This window comes from Terrapene carolina, unplaced genomic scaffold (assembly GCF_002925995.2).
Source record: "Terrapene carolina triunguis isolate 2854851 unplaced genomic scaffold, T_m_triunguis-2.0 Scaffold66, whole genome shotgun sequence".
In the NCBI taxonomy this organism is placed as follows: Eukaryota; Metazoa; Chordata; order Testudines; family Emydidae; genus Terrapene; species Terrapene triunguis.
In genome coordinates this window covers 80,696,054-80,716,259 of record NW_020664417.1, presented here as the reverse complement: position 1 = coordinate 80,716,259, position 20,206 = coordinate 80,696,054, and the positions used below count along the sequence as shown (strand labels likewise).

Sequence of the window (20,206 nt, the reverse complement as noted above, 5' to 3'; positions counted from 1 at the left end):
TATTTGGGCATAAGCTTTCGTGGGGAAAAACCTCACTTCTTCAGATGTATAGAGTGAAAGTTACAGATGCAGGCATTATATACTGACACATGGAGAGCGGGGAGTAACTCTAGTATATAATGCCTGCATCTGTAACTTTCACTCTATGCATCTGAAGAAGTGAGGTTTTTCCCCACGAAAGCTTATGCCCAAATAAATCTGTTAGTCTTTAAGGTGCCACCAGACTCCTTGTTGTTTTTGTAGATACAGACTAACTCATCACACAGTATTTATCAAATATAGTAGATAATGTTTTCACCTCTCAGATATATATTCCCAATCTGTGATAATTACATCAGTAACTTAAATTAAAATTAATTATACAGATGTAAATTGTCTCAAAAACAAACATGGAAAATTCAGAATTATGGTTAAACTTAAAAGAAAGCCAAACATTTTGAAGTATAGAAATTCACAGTTATGTCCCACAAACAACCTTAACTCTGCCCTGTAGTGACAGCATAAAACAATCAGGACGATGAAAGTTTCTGATTAAATTCAAATAATTTCTGAAGATAGATTTTTTCATCCTCATCTCCATGGGGAAAATGTTCTTGTTTTTCTTACATTAAAAATGTCAAGCATGAACCCTCTATATTCCCCTGAACTCATGCACACACCCCAGATGCCCCATCCCTCTTCCACTCATTACATTCTTCAACATGGATGTGTACTCACACAATTTCCCTCCCTCCCTGTTGGGCAGATTGAGTGCAATTAATATTTTTGACAAAAACATTTAGGATTAATGGTCATTTTTTGCTGTTATTTTTAATAACAAAGATTTTCTTTCTGCAAAGGCTGGCACACATCTTCCTCAGAGAAACCCAAATAATTGGTGGCTTTCAGAATGCCAACCACTTTCCATTCCTGTTAATGGAACTGAGGCTAGGGACTGCCCTCACACAAAAGGCCATCTTTCAAATTGCCACACCTCTCCCATATTTCCAAACTGGAATGAAGACAACCAGCTCTCAGGGAAGATAATTGTCTCCTATGCTGTCAGGAGGCAGAAAGAAACAAAAGTGAAGGCAATAGCCATCTTTGGAAAGGGCAGTTTATGGTCTCAGTTCTATTACGAACAAAAGGAAATGACTCCCATTTTGACAGAGGGACGTTTTTTGAGAGTTTCTCAAAAGGAGAACCCTATTCATCTGTCTCTGCTGAAGCAGATACTTGTGGTTCTAAAGAACAACAGGGAAAAATTACCAATAATTCCTATTTAAAAAAAAAAAACGTTTTCTAACGTATGCACAACATTTCAGTAAGTATTAACTATATGAGAAGTCTGAACAGTCGGAGTTATTCCATTACTAACATCGTTAACAGAAAAAAAAATGTAGGCGACTGAAAAGTTTCTTAGAAAGCCCATTTTTAATTAATTTTAACTAACAAAACTTTTATTGAAGTAACTTGTAAATTCTTAGAAAATTCATGTTATACCCAATAAGTACTGAAATTTTGGAAAGAATATGTTAATTTTTATACATAGTAAAGAAGCTGAATTCCTGCTTTAAGTACAAGACTCAACTCAGTCTTAAATATGGAGCTGCAATTGGTACCTCCCTAATATCAACCGATTGTTTCTGTAACCTTGGGTACTCAAATAGCAACTTGTAAAAAAACAAAAAAAACCTTCATTCTATGTAGCCTATACATTCCAGCAAATTGTCATTATTACTCCATGTTATACTTAATTTATAAAGTATTGTGCAAGAATAATTAGTGGCATATTTTTCATATGTGCTTTTCATCTCTAGCATATGCAGCACTAAAAAAAAAAATACTACTGTTTACCTAAGGTTGTAGAAAAAAAATCATTCTATTTACAAGATAGAATATAGTCCTTCATTACATCATAAATACTAATTCATATGCACAAGAGTGCAGAGTGAAGAGTGTTCGACCTTAACTTTGTCACTTTCTGACATTTGAACACAATGATTTTTTATGGAAATTCCTACTTTTTGAAAGAACAAGTAATTCCCTAACATGGAAATGTTTTGCCAGACAATACCTTTCCACCTTATCAGAGACAATAACTTTTGTGGAACTGCAGATTTATATTGCTCTATCCTCAGTCACCGTACCTCTTGCTCCAACACAGGCATTGTCTCTATCCCAGCACTCTAAACAAGATGCAGAGTTTGTTATGGAAACTCTGTCCCCATCACATATTATTTTCAATGGAATCAGGCTCCCCAATGCTTCAAATGGGAATTTTAATGCACTCAGCACAGAGTTTTCAGTATTGAAAACACACACAATCCTCAATTTCTCAATGCATAACTAAGTTTGCCACCTCCTAAGGCAGACACTTCACAAAACAAAAGTGTGCAAAATGCATTACATATGCAAGAAGTAAACTTTTAAAGGCTTAATACTCTCAAATCAAAATGTACATTTACCAGACCTGAAGAAGAGCTCTGTTGAGCTCAAAAGCTTGTCTGTTTCACCAACGGAAGTTGGTCCAATCAAAGATATTACCTCACCCACAAGAACACTCAGTCAACACTTGGCAGGGAAACTGTCTTTCCACACAAAGCCATTTTGGACACCAGACACATTTTTTTAAAAATAATGTATAAGATATTTTTAAATAATGAAGAAAAATACTCTCTGTCCCTCTCCAATTTTTGTTTGCAAACACACTGGAACCATTTTGAATAAATTAAAAAAAGAAGACGATGACACCCCTTGGGGTGCCAGGCATTTCATCTAATATAAAATATACAGCTCAGAATGAGATACATTCCTCTAGAAAGTCCTCTCTATCCTCCAAGTCTTTTAAGTAGATTAAAATGGAGTACTGATCAGTGAGATCTGTTAGTATAGGAATAGCACCAGAATGGTTGATTTAAATCAAGGTTTCTTATTTGCTGATTTAAATCATGATTAAATTCAAATGCAAAAAAAAAAAATTATTAAAATAAATGAAATTCTTTTCCTAAAGAAAGTTTGATTCCAATTGCACGGTATAATTTGCTATTTCTGTTTTGCTACCCAGGAGGATACATTATGTCTATACACACTCATTTAAGCAATTACATAACTTAATATACATTTATTTAGCGTCTTATTTGTTATTTTTTGTTAGAAAATAGTGAATGATGCATTTCTTGTCTATTAAATGATTATACTTTTTTTGCTCATGATTTATGTAAAGCTGCATTTGGACAGAAATTGGAATTAAAATGCACAAAATTAGTATTTTAAAATTGTTTTTTATTAAATAAAACTACTTTAAATGTGCTGGATACATAAAATTGTTTATCAAAATATAAAATTAATTTATTCAACAATAGAAGTTTTTACTGTAGTCGGTAAATTGAACTGATTGTTCCTGGTCCCCAATGTTCTTCAAAATTTTAGAACTAGAAGATACTAACTTCACACATAGTTCTTATTCAGACTGAAAGAGAAAAACAAGCTTTCCTGCTATTTTTTAAACTTCCAATTACTTTCTTAACTTTAAATAAACTAGTATTGAACTGAATTATTGGAATAAACTGAAATTGAGAAAATATTCTCTCTGCACCTGCAGAAGAGGCTGCTGCAGTCAAAAGCTGGTTCCAAATGCTTAGCCAGTGACTTTCACCAGTTGAGTGAACGGATTCTCTTTAAAACTTTAGCAGTAAACATGTACTGCCTGGACATTAATTTATTAAAATAATTTAACTTAAATATAGTAAATTTAGGCCTTAATCTAGGTGATCATAATCTGATTTTTTTTCATCTTTTTTCATTTTTTTAAAAAAACATCCATTTTTATCCAGCCTGAATTGCACTCATGGATCATTAAGTGATTAAAAGATAGGAAACAAAGGGTAAAAATAAATAGACAGTTTTCACAATGGACAAAGGTAAATATAGCAAATATATACTGTTCAATATATTCATACATGATCAGAAAAAAGAGGTAAACAATAAGGTGGCAAAGTTTGCAGACAATACTGAATTATTTAAGGTAGTTAAATGAAAAGCTGACTGCAAAGGGATCTCACTAAACTGGGTAACTGAGCAACAAAACTAAACTGGATGACTGAGCAACAAAATGGCAGATGAAATTCAATGCTGAGAAATGCAAAGTAATGCACATTGGAAAACATAATCCCACCTATACATATAAAATGATGAGGTCTAAATTAGCTGTTACCACTCAAGGAAAAGATCTTGAAGTCATTGTGGATAGTTCTCTGAAAACATCTGCTCAATGTGCAGCGGCAGTCAAAAAATCTAAACTGAATGGTTAGGAACCATTAGAAAAGGGATACAAAATAAAACAGAAAATATCATAATGCCACTACATAAATCCATGATACACCCACACCTTGAATACTGCATACATTTCAGGTTGCCCTATTTCAAAAAAGATATACTGGAATTGGAAAAGATTCAGTGAAGGGTAACAAAAATGATTAGGGGTATGGAACAGCTTACATACGTAGAGGAATTAAAAAGACTAGGAGTGTTCATCTTAGAAAAGAAAATGTCTAAGGAGGGATCTGACAGAGGGCTATAAAATCATGAATGGTGTGGAGAAAGCAAATAAGGAAGTGTTATTTATTCATTCAACACCACAAGAGCCAGGGGTCACACAATGAAATTAATGGGCAGTCGGTTTAAAACAAACAAAAAGTACTTCTTCTCACAAACGCACAGTCAACCTGTAGAACTCAATGCCAGGAGATGATGTGCGGGCCAAAAGTATAATGGGGTTTGAAAAGGGATTAGTTAAGTTCATGGAGGATAGGTCCATCAATGACTATTAGCCAAGACTGTCAAAGATACAACTCCATGCTTTTTGGGGATCCCTAAACCTCTGACTGCTAGAAGCTAGGACTGGATGACTCGATAAACTGCCCTGTTCAGTTCCTTCCCTCAGAAGCAGATGGCACCAGCTACTGTCAGACGACAGGATACTGGACTGATGAACCATTTACCTGACCCAGTATGGTCATTCTTATGTTCACTAACCAGTGGGTACAAGATGGCTATTCTTAACTGATCAAGAAAGCGCAAAGCGGTGTTTATTCTTCTGTTGTTGCTCTATGGCCAAGTCTCTCTCCTGCTCACTTTCACCAAGGGACAGCAACACTGCCTCCCACTGCTGTCTTAGCAAGCACTTGCATTCCACTCTGCTCTTAGCTGCCCTCCCTGATTTGGTCCTCAGTAAGTACACCATGAGACTACCTTTACTCTAGTTTTTAAACTAAGTATTCATAACAGCATGACTCATTTATACAGAGCTGAAGAAATAGCATTTCATAATAACGGTTACTTTGAAATGAGGGCTTATATAACTTTGAACTTTCATAGTACCATTCATTAGAAGATCTCAGAGCACTTTACAAAGACACGTATTATTCCCATTTTACAGATCGACGAGGGAAAAAACCCACAGAAATACAGCAATGATAAAGCCCAAATTTTCAATGTTAGCCTCGATTTTTTGGGTACCCAATTTTAGAAATCTAACCTTCAATTTTCAAGAGGTGCCCCATACACCCAAGACTGAAGCCAATGGGAGCTGTAGCAGTCAGCACCTCTGAAAATCAGGACTTGTGTATCTGAATTAGGCAGCCCAATTTCCACTTTCCAATGTCCCATTTTAACCACCAGAAACCTCCTAGTAACTGGACAACTTTACAGTGGGAAATTTAACTTTGTATAAAATGTTGAATGTGCCAAGTTTTGTGGAAGGTACAGAAGCAAGGTCTTAAAAAAGGGACAACTTAGTTTTACCATAGCCAATATTTATTATCTTATAATTCATATACTTTATCACTCTTAACAGGTCTGCCAAAACCTTATAATTCTTTATGTTCCAGCAATTCCGATGCTTTGGAGTACTTAAAAAAATTCAATCCTCAATAAACCAACATACAGATGTAGTGTTAAACCCCTTGCAATCCATATAAATAAAAGTTTCTAATTAATGGGTGTGACAGTTTTCTAAGTTGCAAGACTCTGCCAAATCAAGGGTACAAGAGTAGCAAAACCTTCCAGCAGCACTAATGATTTGCTGGAGCAAGAGACAAAAAAACTAGTCTGGCAGGGGTTAACAAAGAGGGGAGGAGGAGGAGGGAGGGAAGATGAGTCAGCAGCTACAGATATCCATTTTGAGGAACAGAGCAGAAAGTGGCACCTTGTGTTGGGCCTATGTAAAGGAATGAGTTTATGTTTGTTTTAAGGTTCTTTGTCTATATGGTTCAAACAAACATTTTGAATTATGTAGATTATAGTTACATCTCAGGTATCTGGAAGCTGCACAAGTCACAATGACTCTGTTCTCACTGACTTGCAGCAGAATTCCTGCAAGGTATTATAAATCCATAATTCACACTATTTATCCAGTGAAACAAAACAAATTCTGCTTGTCTTGATCTTTCCAGTATGAAGTTATATGACTAGTAAAACTAACCAACCAAGTGTTACAAAAACTAATATTGAGAGAGTAAATCGACTCTCCTGCTAATTAAAGGCAGAAATTTTACACAACTGTTGGGTGAATAGTCATTTACTCAGGTATAGCAAACAGGTTGGATTCTGCCTCCATAGCAGAACCCAAAAGGACAGAACCGGACTTAACAGCTTGGTAAACATATTAATGTAATGGAGAAACTACATCAATGCAGTGCTATGGTTGAGAATTTAAATGAATAAAATAAATATGTCAAAAGGAAATTCAGAGCAATGGATCCCATGGAAACCATAACTCACCCCTCTGCATATAAGTACAGATAAAGATTGTACTAATTAGTTATCTCACTGTACATACATATTGAACTATCAAAGAATGTTCACAGATAGTGAATGCCACAGGTCAAGATGATCTTAGTCAATACTGCTCTTAGAGTTACTAATGAAACTTCGAAGGTCGTGTCCTTTTAGGATGACATTTTCTATGCTTGTCTCAGCCCAGAAGGAAACATTCCTTATCTTCAAAGAAACGGAGTCACTGGCAACATCTGGAAGGATTCTCACTCTGGGCCTCATGCCTCCAGTACAAGTCACTTGGAGAACTCCCATGGTTTTGGATTCTTGGCCCACTAAAACACCTGTAGGCGGCTCAAAGGCACTGCTCAACAGAGCATGCTCCAGCCACAAGCAACTCAGGGTCAATTCCTATCAAGAGCAAAAAGTAATCATACCCATTACCTCCTAAATGCACAAAACATATGCACATTTTTTCCTTAGATTCCAGTTTAGGAATGCATATAGAAGAGGTTGCCCAGATGGCAAACCAAGAACATATCACACCTCCGATAGAAAAAAAATCTCCAGACATTTAAGACACACAAAGAGAGTCCTGTAAGTAATTTTTCCTCTTCTAGAAAGGGGCAAGGGGGTATCACCACATGGAAGTATGAGTCCTGTAAGGCAAGGGCAGCATACCAATCTCCAGGGAAGGGATAACAGAAGTGAGGGTGACCATCCTGAACTTGATTTTCTTGATGAAATAGTTCAGCTTTCACGGATCTAGAATGGACCAGACACCACAAGATTTCTTTAGGATCAGAAAGAACCAGGAATAAAAGTCTTTTCCTGTTTTGGTGAGGAACTTCTATTGCTCCCAATTCTAGAAGAGACTGAACTTCCTGAAGAAACACCACCTCGTGAGAAGAGTCCCTGAAAATACAGGGAGAAGGTGTATTGGGAATGGGAAGGGAAGACCTTCTCTAAGGGCTTGTCTTCACTACCGGGGAGATCGACAATGCTGCAATCAATGCGGGGGTGTTGATTTAGCAAGTCTAGTGAAGACTCGCTAAATCAACAGCAGAGCACTGTCTGAACAACTATGGTACTCAAGCTCCCCAAGAAGAGTAAGGTAAGTCAGCCGTAGAGCGTCTCCCATCCATGCAGCACAGTGAAGATAGCAGGGTAAGTCGACCTAAGCTACGTTGACTCCAGCTATGTTATTTACGTAGCTGGAGTAGCATAACTTAGGTAGACTTATCTTGGTAGTGAAGACAAACCCTTAGAGGCATACACTGACCTTTATCAGAAAGGAGGTCTGGAATAAGTTTGTGGCCTAAACAGTTTCCCCTTTGTAACTGGCGCATAAACTCTTAACAAACGAAGTATTGCAGGAGAGTCCAAGTGTCATCTGTTTTAGTAGAATATAGTTTGGGATCTCAAAATTTAAGTTTTCTATTGTGTTCTGCATGAAGATTGCAGTGGCTATGGAACACAAGGCTGTATATCAGGGGTGTCTGTTACTATCCAAAGGGATGTACGAGCTGTAAAATATCCCTCGGAAACCAAAGCTAAAAACTGTTCCTTATATGCCTCTGGCAACTTGTCAGCAAATTTAAAAACCGCAGAGAAATTAAATAAAACTATTTTGACACAAGAGCCTGATAATTAGCTAATCTTTTTAAGAGTAGCAGTGGAATAAACCTTTCAGCTGTAGGAATCCAGCCTTTTAAATTCCTTATCCAGAAGCGTGGCCTTATGGTGGGATTGATGGGACTGCTCATTAGAAGCTGTGACCACCAAAGAATGAACAGCCCACGTGCTTTGCTGTAGGAGGTACAGAGATTAGTGTCTGCAAGAGAGTTTTCAGTGGCTTCACTGATGGGAAGTGGAATCCTTCCTGAGGCAGGAGCTTGATCAATTGGTCCTTCAGCCCTCATATAGATTGCACCAATCATAACATGTCTTCCATTCCTCTCTTATCCTGGCCTTCTTTCTCCCTGTGCAACCATGCCTTTTCATGATAAAATCTTCCCATCTCTTTGGGGGTTGGCCGAGTGGTTGTTTCAGTTCCCATGGATACCACTCAGTAACAGCTGCAGTCCATTGATTTCCACTCTGCTGTCTCATCACTTCATTGGGGACTCGGTCGCAGATTGAAATCTCCAGAATTCTTCTTTCCATCGTCCTCTCTGTGACAAACTATCTTCGTCAGCGCCCATTTTTGCAGCCGTACCACATTGCCGGCAGTACTATTGAGTTGAAAAGGTTGGCATGTGTTGCCTTGTTGATTTTTCCTTGGAGAACATCCTTGATAGAATTGAATGCGTGTCAACCAGCTTTCTTTCTTCACAAGAGTTCGCCTTCCTGATCGTGGTGCACATATGGAAAATATCTAGGAGAATGTGCAGATTCTTGTGCACAAGTTCCACCTGCACCTCTAGAGAAGTGGCCACACTCCTCATGAGATTCTGAAAAACTATGAAGTCCTCTGGGGAGAAAAGAGGGGGGGAGACAAGGACTCTGGAGTTACAGCTACACATGGTGAAGATGAAGAAATATGGTGAGGAAGTTAAGGTTTCCTCCATTAATTCTCCCTCCTCCATGGGGTCCAGCTCAGAGGGTTGAGGGATGGTAATAGGATGTCAAGTAGAGGTTTCCAGTTGCAGGGGAGTAGAAGACTTCCTCCTAGAGCATGAGCATGACCATGATGGAGGTCTACAGTCTCTTGGAGCAGCCCAATACCACTAAGGTCACAGAGGCTACTGCATAGGTTGAGCCATCTATAACGGGGACCCCATGCCAGGACTCCCCTATAAGATAGCCAGTCCTGACCTTTAGATCTCAGTGTTCAAAGACCTGTAAGACGATCTAAACAATCGCAATGGCAAGACAAATTTCTCACTTTCAGAGTCAGGAGAAGAAATATAAGCCTCCTTAGAATAGGGAGCAACAGTTACCATTTGGGTTCTAGGTAGTCTGGCTATGGGAAACACATTAAGCTCCAAAGAAAGTGAGAGTGAGGGTGCACAGAAAGCTGGCAAACTCTAACAGAGTTGAAATGGACTGGAGTGGCTGCATCAATGGAGCTGAGGACTCCGTCATTGGTTGCATAAAAGGAGAGTCCAGTCAGGAAAAGCAAAAGAGATCCCTTGAGGACAAGTAGGCTCATTGAATGGAAGGCACTTCAGGTAAGTGTACCAACAGTACCGGTGGAGCCGAAAGAGGGACTGGCCTGGGTGAAGAGCTGGAATTGACAGTGCTGCCTCAGACAGGACTGACGAGTGTTTGAATTTGTGAACCTTACATTGGCACCTGAGGGCTTACCAGATTTTCTGCATAAAGTCCAAGACTTCTTGCTTTTGTCAGCATCAGAATGCATAGAGTGATTCAGTGAGCCTGACAGTGAAGAAAAAGTGTGACATTTGTCACCAGACTTGTGCTTCAAATCAGAAGTAGTTGTAGGGGGACTCCTGGTTGATCCTGAGTCCCCTGCATCATGGTGGGGGCTTGACTCAGGATGCATCACCTCTTTCACAAGGTGAAGTTCAAGATGAAAGTCCCTCTTTTTTAGTCCTGGTGGGGAAAGAGGTTTGTCCCTCACATGGCCCTCACCCAGACAAATCAAGCATCTCTTGTATCTATCTGTGACAGGAAAAATGGCGCTGCACAAGGCACACTACTTAATTCCCAGGGATTTCTTCATAATAAATACTTCAGGTAACTACTAAAACTAAAACAATAACTATGTTCATCAAAGTTCTGAAAACTGCTAATCGAAGCAAATGCAACTTGTATCTCAGTGGGTGAGAAGGAACTTAGGCTACATCTACACTTCACACCTTAAGGCTTCCTGGGTAGCGTCTCTATGCCAGTGGAAGAGAGCTCTCTCGCCAGCATAATTAAACCAGCCCTAATAAGCGGCAGTTGTATGTCAGCCAGATACCCACTCCAGCTGACATAGGACTGTCCATACCGGCGCTTTTGTTGGTGAAACTTATGTCAGGCAGGGGTGTGGTTTTTTCACAACCCTCACCGACAAAATTTTGCCAACAAAAGCGCTAGTGTAGACAAAGCCTTAAAGGGAGGTGGTGACCACGTCCCTTTTATGCCTTCTCCTGAGAGCATGAAGAGATGATCCTGGGGGAATTCTGCACCACTGTGCAAGCGCACAATTAATGTCCCCCACAGATTTTTCCTCCCCTGCAGAATAATTGATTGTTCTGGGAAGCCATGAGAGGGGTCATGCTGCAATTACACCTTTCACCCACCAGGGGCTGATGTGGTGCTAGAAAAGAAGGCAGCTGGTTCATGGGCCAGAGCAGCCAGCTGTGGAGAGGGAGAGGGCGAGGGCAGAAGCTGCCTTCCTCACAGCACCCTGCCCACAGGGCCAGGTGGAGGCAGCATGGAATATGGGGAGACGGACAGAGTGAGGCACATGGGGCTGCTGCAGCTCAGGCTAGTTGCGAGGGACAGACTGGGGCTGAGGTACAGGAGCTAGTAGTGTGACACTGAACCAGGGACTGAATGGGAGTGGGGGTGCATGGACACATGGGGACAGGACCAGAGGTGCCTGACTGAATGGGAGAGGGGTCAGCCAGGGTCTGCATGGAGGAGGCACCCCAATTCTCTAACAATCCTTACTCCCCTGCCCTCCCAAAAATCAAAACTGTTCCTTACTTCTCCCACCCATAACAAACTGCCCTCCAAGTTCATTCCCAGACTGCTTCCCAGCAATTACTTCCCTCTCCCTCCATTCCTTCATTGCTCCTGACTCCCCCAAGCCATTGCACTGCTTCTGAGGCATGCAGGAAATATGTTTCCGTATTGTAGTTTAAATGAGTTATCATTCAAAGTTCTGTATTAATACGCCAAATAAGGAATCTATATGTCAAAAACCAGTTCCTGAATCGTTTTTGTTGTCTGTATTGTTACAGGGAAGAGACAGAGCCTGCCTTCTTCGCAGCATGTCAGGTCAGAAGACCGGGGCTATGGGGAGACAGACAGTGTGGGGTGCTGGGGAGGTCAGACAGTAGCTCATAAGGGCTAGTGAGGGAGGACACACTGGGGCAGGCACTGAATGGGAGTGGAGGCACAGGGCCACAGTGGGCCGGAGGTACAGGGCCACATGATGATGGGTATGGGGTGCAGCTCTACATAGGGACGGGGAGTGTCTGGGTGGGGGCATAGACAGATGGGGACAGGGAGGGGATACAGAGCCACAAAGGGACAGGGGGAGAGGGTGCAGGGCCACATAGGAAAAGGGGGAGGGGGTGTCTGAGTGGGGGTGGAGGGACACATGTGGATGGGGTGCAAGGACACATGGGGTGCAGGAACACATGGGGACGGGGCTGATGTGCCTGACTGAATGGGAGAGGCTAGAGGTCAGCCAGGGTCTGCATGGGGGAAGCTCCCTAACAATCCCTCCCCGCCGCCCCTCCCCCCCCCAAAAGCCCCCTGTTCCATACTTTTCCCACCCATACCCAACAATTATCTAAGTTCACACCTAGGCTCCTTCCCAGCAATTTACTTCCCTCTCCCTCAGCTTCTCCATTACCCCTAACTCCCCCAAGCCTTAACACTGCTTCTGAGGTTCTGTATTGTAGTTTAAATGAATTATTACTCAGAGTTCTGTATTAATATGCCTAGTAAGGAATCTATGTCAAAAAACATTTCCTGAATCTTTTGTATTGTCTGAATTGTTACAGACATACTTGCTGACCGGTATTTTGAAATAAATGACCAAAAATAATTGAAACTGGTCTGATTATATTGTGCTATTTTGACAAATAAAATACACAGAATTTTAAAATATTGTGTGCCGAATTTTTTTTTTTTGGCGCAGAATTCCCCCAGGAATAATAGGCGCACAAAACCTACAGTGGAATGTATATGTGCACAATCATTTGAAGGAAAACAGACGCTTATCCAATTTAAGAAAAGATTGTGTGGGATAGAGGGCAGAAGCATCACCAAGGTTCCTTATAAGCTGGGATCAAACTGGAAGGAGGAGTTGTACTCTTTCAAGCTTTGTCCACTTGAGATATATCCACAAGTAGATTATACAGATGTTAACTAGTTGGTGTGCTGGGCAAGGTGGATTTTAGCTACCCTCTCTTTTGTGGGGCTTGTGATGCTGGCAGACCAGGTGCCAGCTCATGCCAATGCCCCTAGGCCTCACTGATTATTGACAAATGGATAGCTGAAAACCAGCTGGCTCACCTGTGTGTTAGCATTGTTAAAATAGTTGTTAAGTTTATAAGAACGGGTTTAGACATCACAAAATGTTTGTAGGATGCTGCATGCATTAATCTCATGTATAATATCTGTATCCCATGTCATAAAGTAATATTTAAGTGTTTGTTTTGTAACTATGAAAGTGTTTGCTATGAAACTGGTAACCCCATTAGGGTGACCAGACAGTAAGTATGAAAAATCGGGACCCGGGGTGGGGGTGGTTTATAGGCACCTATATAACACTAAGCCCCAAATATCGGGACATCTGGTCACCCTAAACCCCATACACTCAGGAGAGAAGCATTACCAAGTGTGAAATACTAGTTTACCACAAAAGGTGCCATCTCCTGCCCAATAAAAGGCCTGTATACACCAGACAAAGACTTTGTTGATTGCTCCTTCCACACCAATGAAGTTGGGACTTCCACAAATCCTCATCCAATCACACTTTGAACTCTGGGGGAAGTGAATAAAATCCCTGACCAGAAGGAACTGGATCACTATGCTGCTTGGAATTTGGAATGGGCACTATTTCTAAGCATAAGCAAGAGATCCCCATACTGCTTAACTTGGATTACACCTAAAGACATATAAAGCTTGCACATTACAGCAGCTTCTATTAACCTTTTGAAACTTAAGACTAGCTCATTTGTGTATGTTTACCTCATAAATAACTCTTTTTTCCCCATAGTTAATAAATCTTTAGTTAGGTTAACACAGGATTAGTGTGATGGATTGTACTCCCCACACTGACCCTGAGAGGGTAAATTAGGCCCAATTATCTGCCCAGGCTGCACCTGCAGCAGAAGCCAGGGAGCAAGGATTGACTGGAAGCAGGCTCAGCTGGGCAGGAACAGTCAGGCCTGTATATAGCCCAGGAGCTGAGAGCAGAAGTCTCACTTTGTGAGAGAAGGGAGGTGTGTCTGGGGCTAGAGGCAAGTAACCTGGGAGGGGGAGTTTGGGCTGGGAAACCCAGAGAAGAGGGAGAGCCAGGAAGGTAGGAAAAGGCTCAGGGGAAAAGCAGTGAGGTCTGGGGTAGGTCAAACCTTGCCTGCTCATGAGAGGGCCCCTGGGCCAGGACCTGAAGTAGAGGGTGGGCTGTGGTCCCCGTACCAGCTGCTGACAAGGTGGCATTGCCAAGGCAATGAGCAGAAACACTGCCTGAGTCCATTTGCCAAGCAGGAATTTGATAGCTGAAAGGGGGAAAACACAGATAGTGACCTGGCTGGAGGGCCAATTCACGAAGGGGAGACAGCGGTTCCTGGAGCAAGAGGGGTCTGCAGGGCAAGAGGACGACAGGAGAGGCACCACCAGAGGGGGGCATAGCACCTAGCAAAGCTAATCCCCAGGATGGCCAGGAGGAGGTGCCACACAGTGAGTGGACCCCCTGACAATTGGCTACAAGCATTAGCTCTCTCACCAAAGACAAGCTACAATTCACGTGGTGTAAGTGACTGTTCCTTTGAGACTGGGAGTAACCTGAATATTGTGATTTTTGGTGTAAGGGACCATCTATTACAAAGACAGGCTTGCCTGGGTGGTAAGATAGACCACAGTTTCCAAGGGGACTGTCTGCAACTCCTTGTTAAGGCTGTTATAGTGCTAGAGGAGTTCACACTTGATACTTGGTTGGTGAAATCCAAGTATAACACAACCAGTTTGGGGTTTGTGCCCTGATTTGTAACAGTCGGCCCTGAGGTTGGCACCCATTTGTGAGCCACTCCAGATAACCTGAGAACATTCAGATGGCTCCTGTGCTCTATTCCTCCCCTGTGGTTCATTAGATCCTAGTGTTAGATTAGGGGGCACAGGTGGCGGATTTAAAAAGTGGCAGCATTCTTCCAAGCTCTGCTCACAACCCAAGCTGTACCTAGTTGAGGCACCAAAATGAAAAGTCATTCACAGTAAGTTGTACAGATCTTCAAATTGTGATTATCCTGCTTTTTGCAAGCTCTGATAAATAATGAATAATTTTGACACTTAATCATCATTATGGAGGTGCCTGGTAGCAACTGTATAGTTAGGCTTGTGTTTCAAGGTGGGCTTAAAATGGGGCATAAATCTGTATTTTCCTCTAACAGTAGGTGGCAGTCTCCTGTGAGATTTCAGAGTATTAAATTTTAGGCGCTTTGAATTTTCTGTGCAGCTTTTGTTGGTTAGAAATTGGATTCTGGTTGAAATATTTCCTTGGCACTCAGACAATGTATCCTGAGCAGAACTGGTTCAATACACAGGGTTTTTTTGTTTGGTTGGTTTTGGGAGGGGGGGGCGGCGAGGGGAGGGTATTAACTGAATTTCAGGTCATTTTTGGCTGCTATAATTCATAAGCAAGAATTTATGCACCAAGAGATATGCATATTATGTGCAAGTGTACTGTACATAATAGAAAAGGTTTTAATGTAAAGACACAAGACCTTATGTGCAGCAGCAGCTCCTTGTGCATAAAATCTTTGGCAGGGGCTGTCTTTAGACCCCCTCCACAGGTCCAAATCCCTGCACCTGCTTAAGCTTAAAAAATACAAAAACAAAAAACTCCACCAGTGAGAAATACATAAAAAACTTTCATTTTGATTGTTAGACTTGCTATCACACACTCTGTACCTACTAAACTCAAAACCACCCCCATGGATATGACAAGTTAAGCCATCTGATAATACCTCATACTTTTCCACCCAGAAGCACATCCCTTACCATCATCACAACTACCTTATAGCATGAACCACACACCACAACCTTATCCCTGCCTCGTGGATGCCAGCTTTCTATCACACCCTTTACCAAGCCACCTCTCTTCTCTCTCCCCATACCCACCACAACCAACACAACATTACACCTAATATTGTTAGGAAGGAGTAGTTGAATAATGGAGGGTGGGAAAGGAAAGGTTGCGGGCAAAATTAAGGTTGCAGTGCATCGTCTGTGATGCCCCACAGCTGACAGTAAGTTTTGCGCCTGTGGGTGGAGGAACAGAAGTTATACATAGTGTTAGGCGGCTTAACTTTTCATTTCCTTGTTTTTGTGGATTTGAGTTATGAACGGAGCAACTATTTCACAGCCAGTTTTTTGTATATTCTTTATTAGGCTACACAGCCAACATCCCGTTAAATTAAATGCAGTTCATACCTCAGCTTTTTGTTTCAAGTTATCTGCAGACCTATAAACACAAAAACTAGACCCTACATATCCCCGATCCCAGCATACATTCTGGAGTAAAAGACTACATCCATCAGGAAAAGGGGTTACAAATTACCATGATCCAGCCCAATTTGACCCATGTTGGCAAGGCTCTCTCAATTTATAGAAATCTCTACACCAAATTAGTGCAGCCAATGGATGTATGTCAAAGTTCTATTTTTATATTTCATGAAATACCAGTGTTGATTACAAAGGTCTAATTTCATAATGTAACAGAAGTCAGGAAGTGATAAAATTCTTTAATGCAGTATATCTGCTGTTATAGTAAGCTATCTACATCAAACTTAATTTTTCATCTAATCAAATCGGATCCTGTCATGGTTTTTCAATGATGAAATACATTTAAAACATCCAAACTGTATCCAATGTATAATACACAATACATAAGAGATACAAGCATCCATTTTCACCAGACAACATCTAAAATATGTAAATACCTGTTCCTGCAGGTCGTAGTCATAGCTATCATGCAGCAGAAGACTGAGGACATACCGAGTATATATCATGGCATCAATGCCACACTTCTCTAGCTCTTGTCCCAGCCAGGTCTGCACTGGGCCCAAAGCATGAAGCAGAGACATTTCAGAAACAGATACAGGGCCTGGATAAGAGCTTGAGGAGCTTTCAGATGGCAAACCATCCACAACAATTGTACAGATAGGGCGCATGAATCTAGGTGGTTGGCATCCTTATAACGTGAAGCATTTTCTGTAGCTGATATTCCGTCGATATCTGGAGGTGATTTTCACTCCAGTAAATAGGAGAGAGGCTTGACTTCTAGGACAATCATTTATATTTCCTGGCAGTTAGCCATCTAGAGACGAACATCACTCTTCAGGCATGACCAGTGAATAAACTAAATCCTACTAGCAAACACATATGAAGATGTGTTTTTCTACCTTAATTTCACATTGAGGCCAGATGCAAGTCCCCAGCAGGACCTATAAAGAGTAAAAAAAAGAAAAAAAAGTTGTGATGTATATCCATACAACAAACATGAACAGTGAGCAAACATTCAAGAATGCAGTCATTTACATGTTGCTTACTTCCAAATGACACCACAGTAGGTATACTATTCTTATGAAATTCCAAGTTTCCAGGAAACTTTTCAAGCAACATTATTTAAACACACATACACACCACACCAGGAGAGGGGGGATAATAAGCACTTTACCAAGCAACTAACAACCAACTCATAGTTTGAAATTTATTTGCTTGACCTGGCTTTGTATGAAAGCTTCAATTTTATTACCATTGTTATCACTTTAGAAATAGCACTTAGAGCAACAGCAACTCAGTTTTGGATTTTGGGAAGCAACAGTTTTATTAATCAACCGACAGAAGACTGCTGAGCAGTTGAAATTCAGAGGTTCTTTCATTTATTTTATAAACAAAAGAGAAAGCTTTACTGTTCTGTAAACAGACATCATCCCTGTTGAGTTATATGGCCACGTGGTCTAACGATCATAGTCACATCTCCTCAAAAAGGTAACTCCCACTAACATACCAAGGTTCCTTTTCTGATCTATTCATAGATTTTGAGAAATAAGGACCATGGTAATCATTTAGACAGACCTCCAACACGACAGGCCACAAGTCTTTCATTAATTAATTCCTGCTTCAAGTCCAATAGCTGTGGTTGAACTAGCAAGCGTCACTTTTAGCCTGGTGTATGCTACAGAAAGTTAGGTAGATGTAAGGCAGCTTATGTCAACGTAACTCCGTAAGCGTCTACACTACAATGTTGCTCCCACCAATGTAAGTTGCCAACTACACAGACTTAACTCCACTTCTGCGAGAGGCATAGCACTTAGGTTGGTGTATTTAGTTCAACGCAGGGTCGCCCCAGGCGGTAGGGCTCCAGGCTGTCAGTTAAAATTGGTGGAAATGCCCCTGGTGAGGAAGCACACCGCCAAGAGAATGAACCTAGTGTGAACATGAAAAATGGATTTAGTTACTGCAGTGGCTGTATGTCGATATAACTTAAGTTTACTTAATCTTGTAGTGTAGAGTTGCCCATTGTAAAAATGTCCAATCTAGGTTTAAAGATTTCCAGGGATGAAGAATCCACCGAACCCATCACAACCCTGGGTAACTTGTTCCAAAGGATATGAGCCCCCCCCCCTCCTTTTTTTTAATTGTACCTTATTTTTAGTTTGAATTTGTCTAGTTTCTACTTCCAACCATTGGATCTTGTTATATCTTTGTTTGATTGAAGAGCCCTCTATCACCAAATTTCTGTTCCCATTAAGCTTCTCTTTGTTAAACTGAACAGATTGAGCTCCTTGAGTCTCTCACTATATGGCATGTTTTCTAGTCTTTTTCAGACTAAGAACAAATTGCATTTAGTATTTCCCAACGTTGGCATAGTGTCTCAAATTCCAAGGCCAAAAGGGACCCTTGATCATCTCATCTTACCTACTGTATAACACAGGACATAGAACTTCCCAAAAAATACTTCCTAGAGCTCATATCTTTTACAAAAACATCCCATCTTGATTTAAAAATAGTCAGTGATGGAGAATCCACCATGATCCTTGGTAAACTGTTCCAGTGGTTAATTACTCTCATTGTTTTTATGCCTTATTTCCAGTCTGAATTTGTCTAGCTTCAACTTCCAGCAACTGGTATTACACCTTATATTTCAGTCTAGCAAAGACTTTTCCCCACGTAGGTTCTTGCATACTGATCAAGTCACCCCTTATCTCCTCTTTGTTGAACTAAATAGATTGACCTTTGAGTCTATAAGGCAGTGGTTCTCAACCCGGGGTACATGTATTGCTGGGGCTAAGTCAATTCATCTAGATCAGTGTTTTTCAATCTGGAGGTTGCAGGACTAGTTTGTGGGGGGTCACAAGTGCAGGGCCAACGTTAGGGGGTGGCAAGCAGGGCAACTGACTGGGCTGCACATCATAGGGGGCCCCATGAAACTGAGGCTATGCCTACACTACAGAGATTTTAGCGACACAGCTGTGCTGCTACCTCCATGCCACTAAAAGCCGTGCAGTGTAGCTGCTGTTTGTCAGCAGGAGAGCTCTCTCCTGCTGACAAAACACTGTTCACACTGGCGCTTTTTGTCGGTAAAACTTTTGTCGTTCGGGGGGGAGGGAATGTTTGCAGACAAAAGTTTTGCTGACAAAGTGCCAGTGTAGACATACCCTAAGTTACACGCTTAGGCAATGGGGATAGGTCTCAGGCTTCACACTCCTGAAAGGGGTACAGTAGTCTGGAAAGGTTTAGAACCACAGGTATAAGGCATGCTTCCTAATCCTTTAATCTTTCTCATGTCCCGTCTCTGAACCCTCTCCAATTTTTCAATATTCTTCTTGAACTGTGGAAACCAGAACTGGACACAGTGTTTCAGTAGTGATCACATCAGTGCTAAAGACAAAGGTAATATAACTTCTCTACTCCTTCTTAACATTTCCCTGTTTATGTATTCAAGGACTGCATTACCATTTTCAGCCACAGCATCACACTAGGAGCTCATGTTCAGCTGATTATCCCCCAGGACCTTTTTCAGAATCCCATATCATGTAGGTATGGCCTACTTTCTTTGTTCCTACATATTACCTTTATTAACCAAATTTGTAATCTCATCAAAAAATGAAATCAGGTTTAACATGACTTATTTTCCATAAAGGCATATTGATTGGCATGAATATTACCACCAAACTAATTCCTTGTTCACTGGATCCCGTATTAGCTTTTTCTAGGAACTATTTTGTTCACCATTGACATGAGGGTAACTGACCTATAATTATCCAGGTTATCCTGCTTGCCGTTTTTGAAAATTAGCATTGCATTAGCCTTCTTGCACTCTTCTAGAAGTTCCAAGACTTATTATAAGTTAATATCAGTGGGCCAGAGATCTCCTCTGCTAGCTCTTTTAGGACTCTTGGGGATCAGTTCCTGACCTGCTGATTTAAAAATGTTTGTCCCTATTATATCTTGTTTAATATCCTCCTTAGTTAAAAGTGGATTGAGAAGTTTATCATCCTCATATGATATTAATACTTCAGAATTCTTTCCAAAT

The 20,206-nt window shown here is 41.0% G+C and overlaps 1 protein-coding gene across 5 annotated transcripts in view; it reads right to left on the bottom strand.

The window, feature by feature from the left end:
* Positions 1 to 20,206, bottom strand: part of KIAA0232 (KIAA0232 ortholog) — a 98,847-nt gene that overhangs the window by 56,133 nt on the left and 22,508 nt on the right. For 3 of the 5 annotated variants that reach the window (XM_026648055.1, XM_026648057.1, XM_026648056.1), the window contains exon 2: positions 16,608 to 17,111. The exons of 1 other annotated variant lie outside the window; for it this stretch is intronic. In XM_026648055.1, coding sequence (XP_026503840.1) covers positions 16,608 to 16,838 — 231 coding nt within the window. In that variant the 5' untranslated portion in view covers positions 16,839 to 17,111. The remainder of the gene's footprint in view (positions 1 to 16,607; positions 17,112 to 20,206) is intronic. One more of the 5 variants, XM_026648058.1, reaches the window with a different exon arrangement.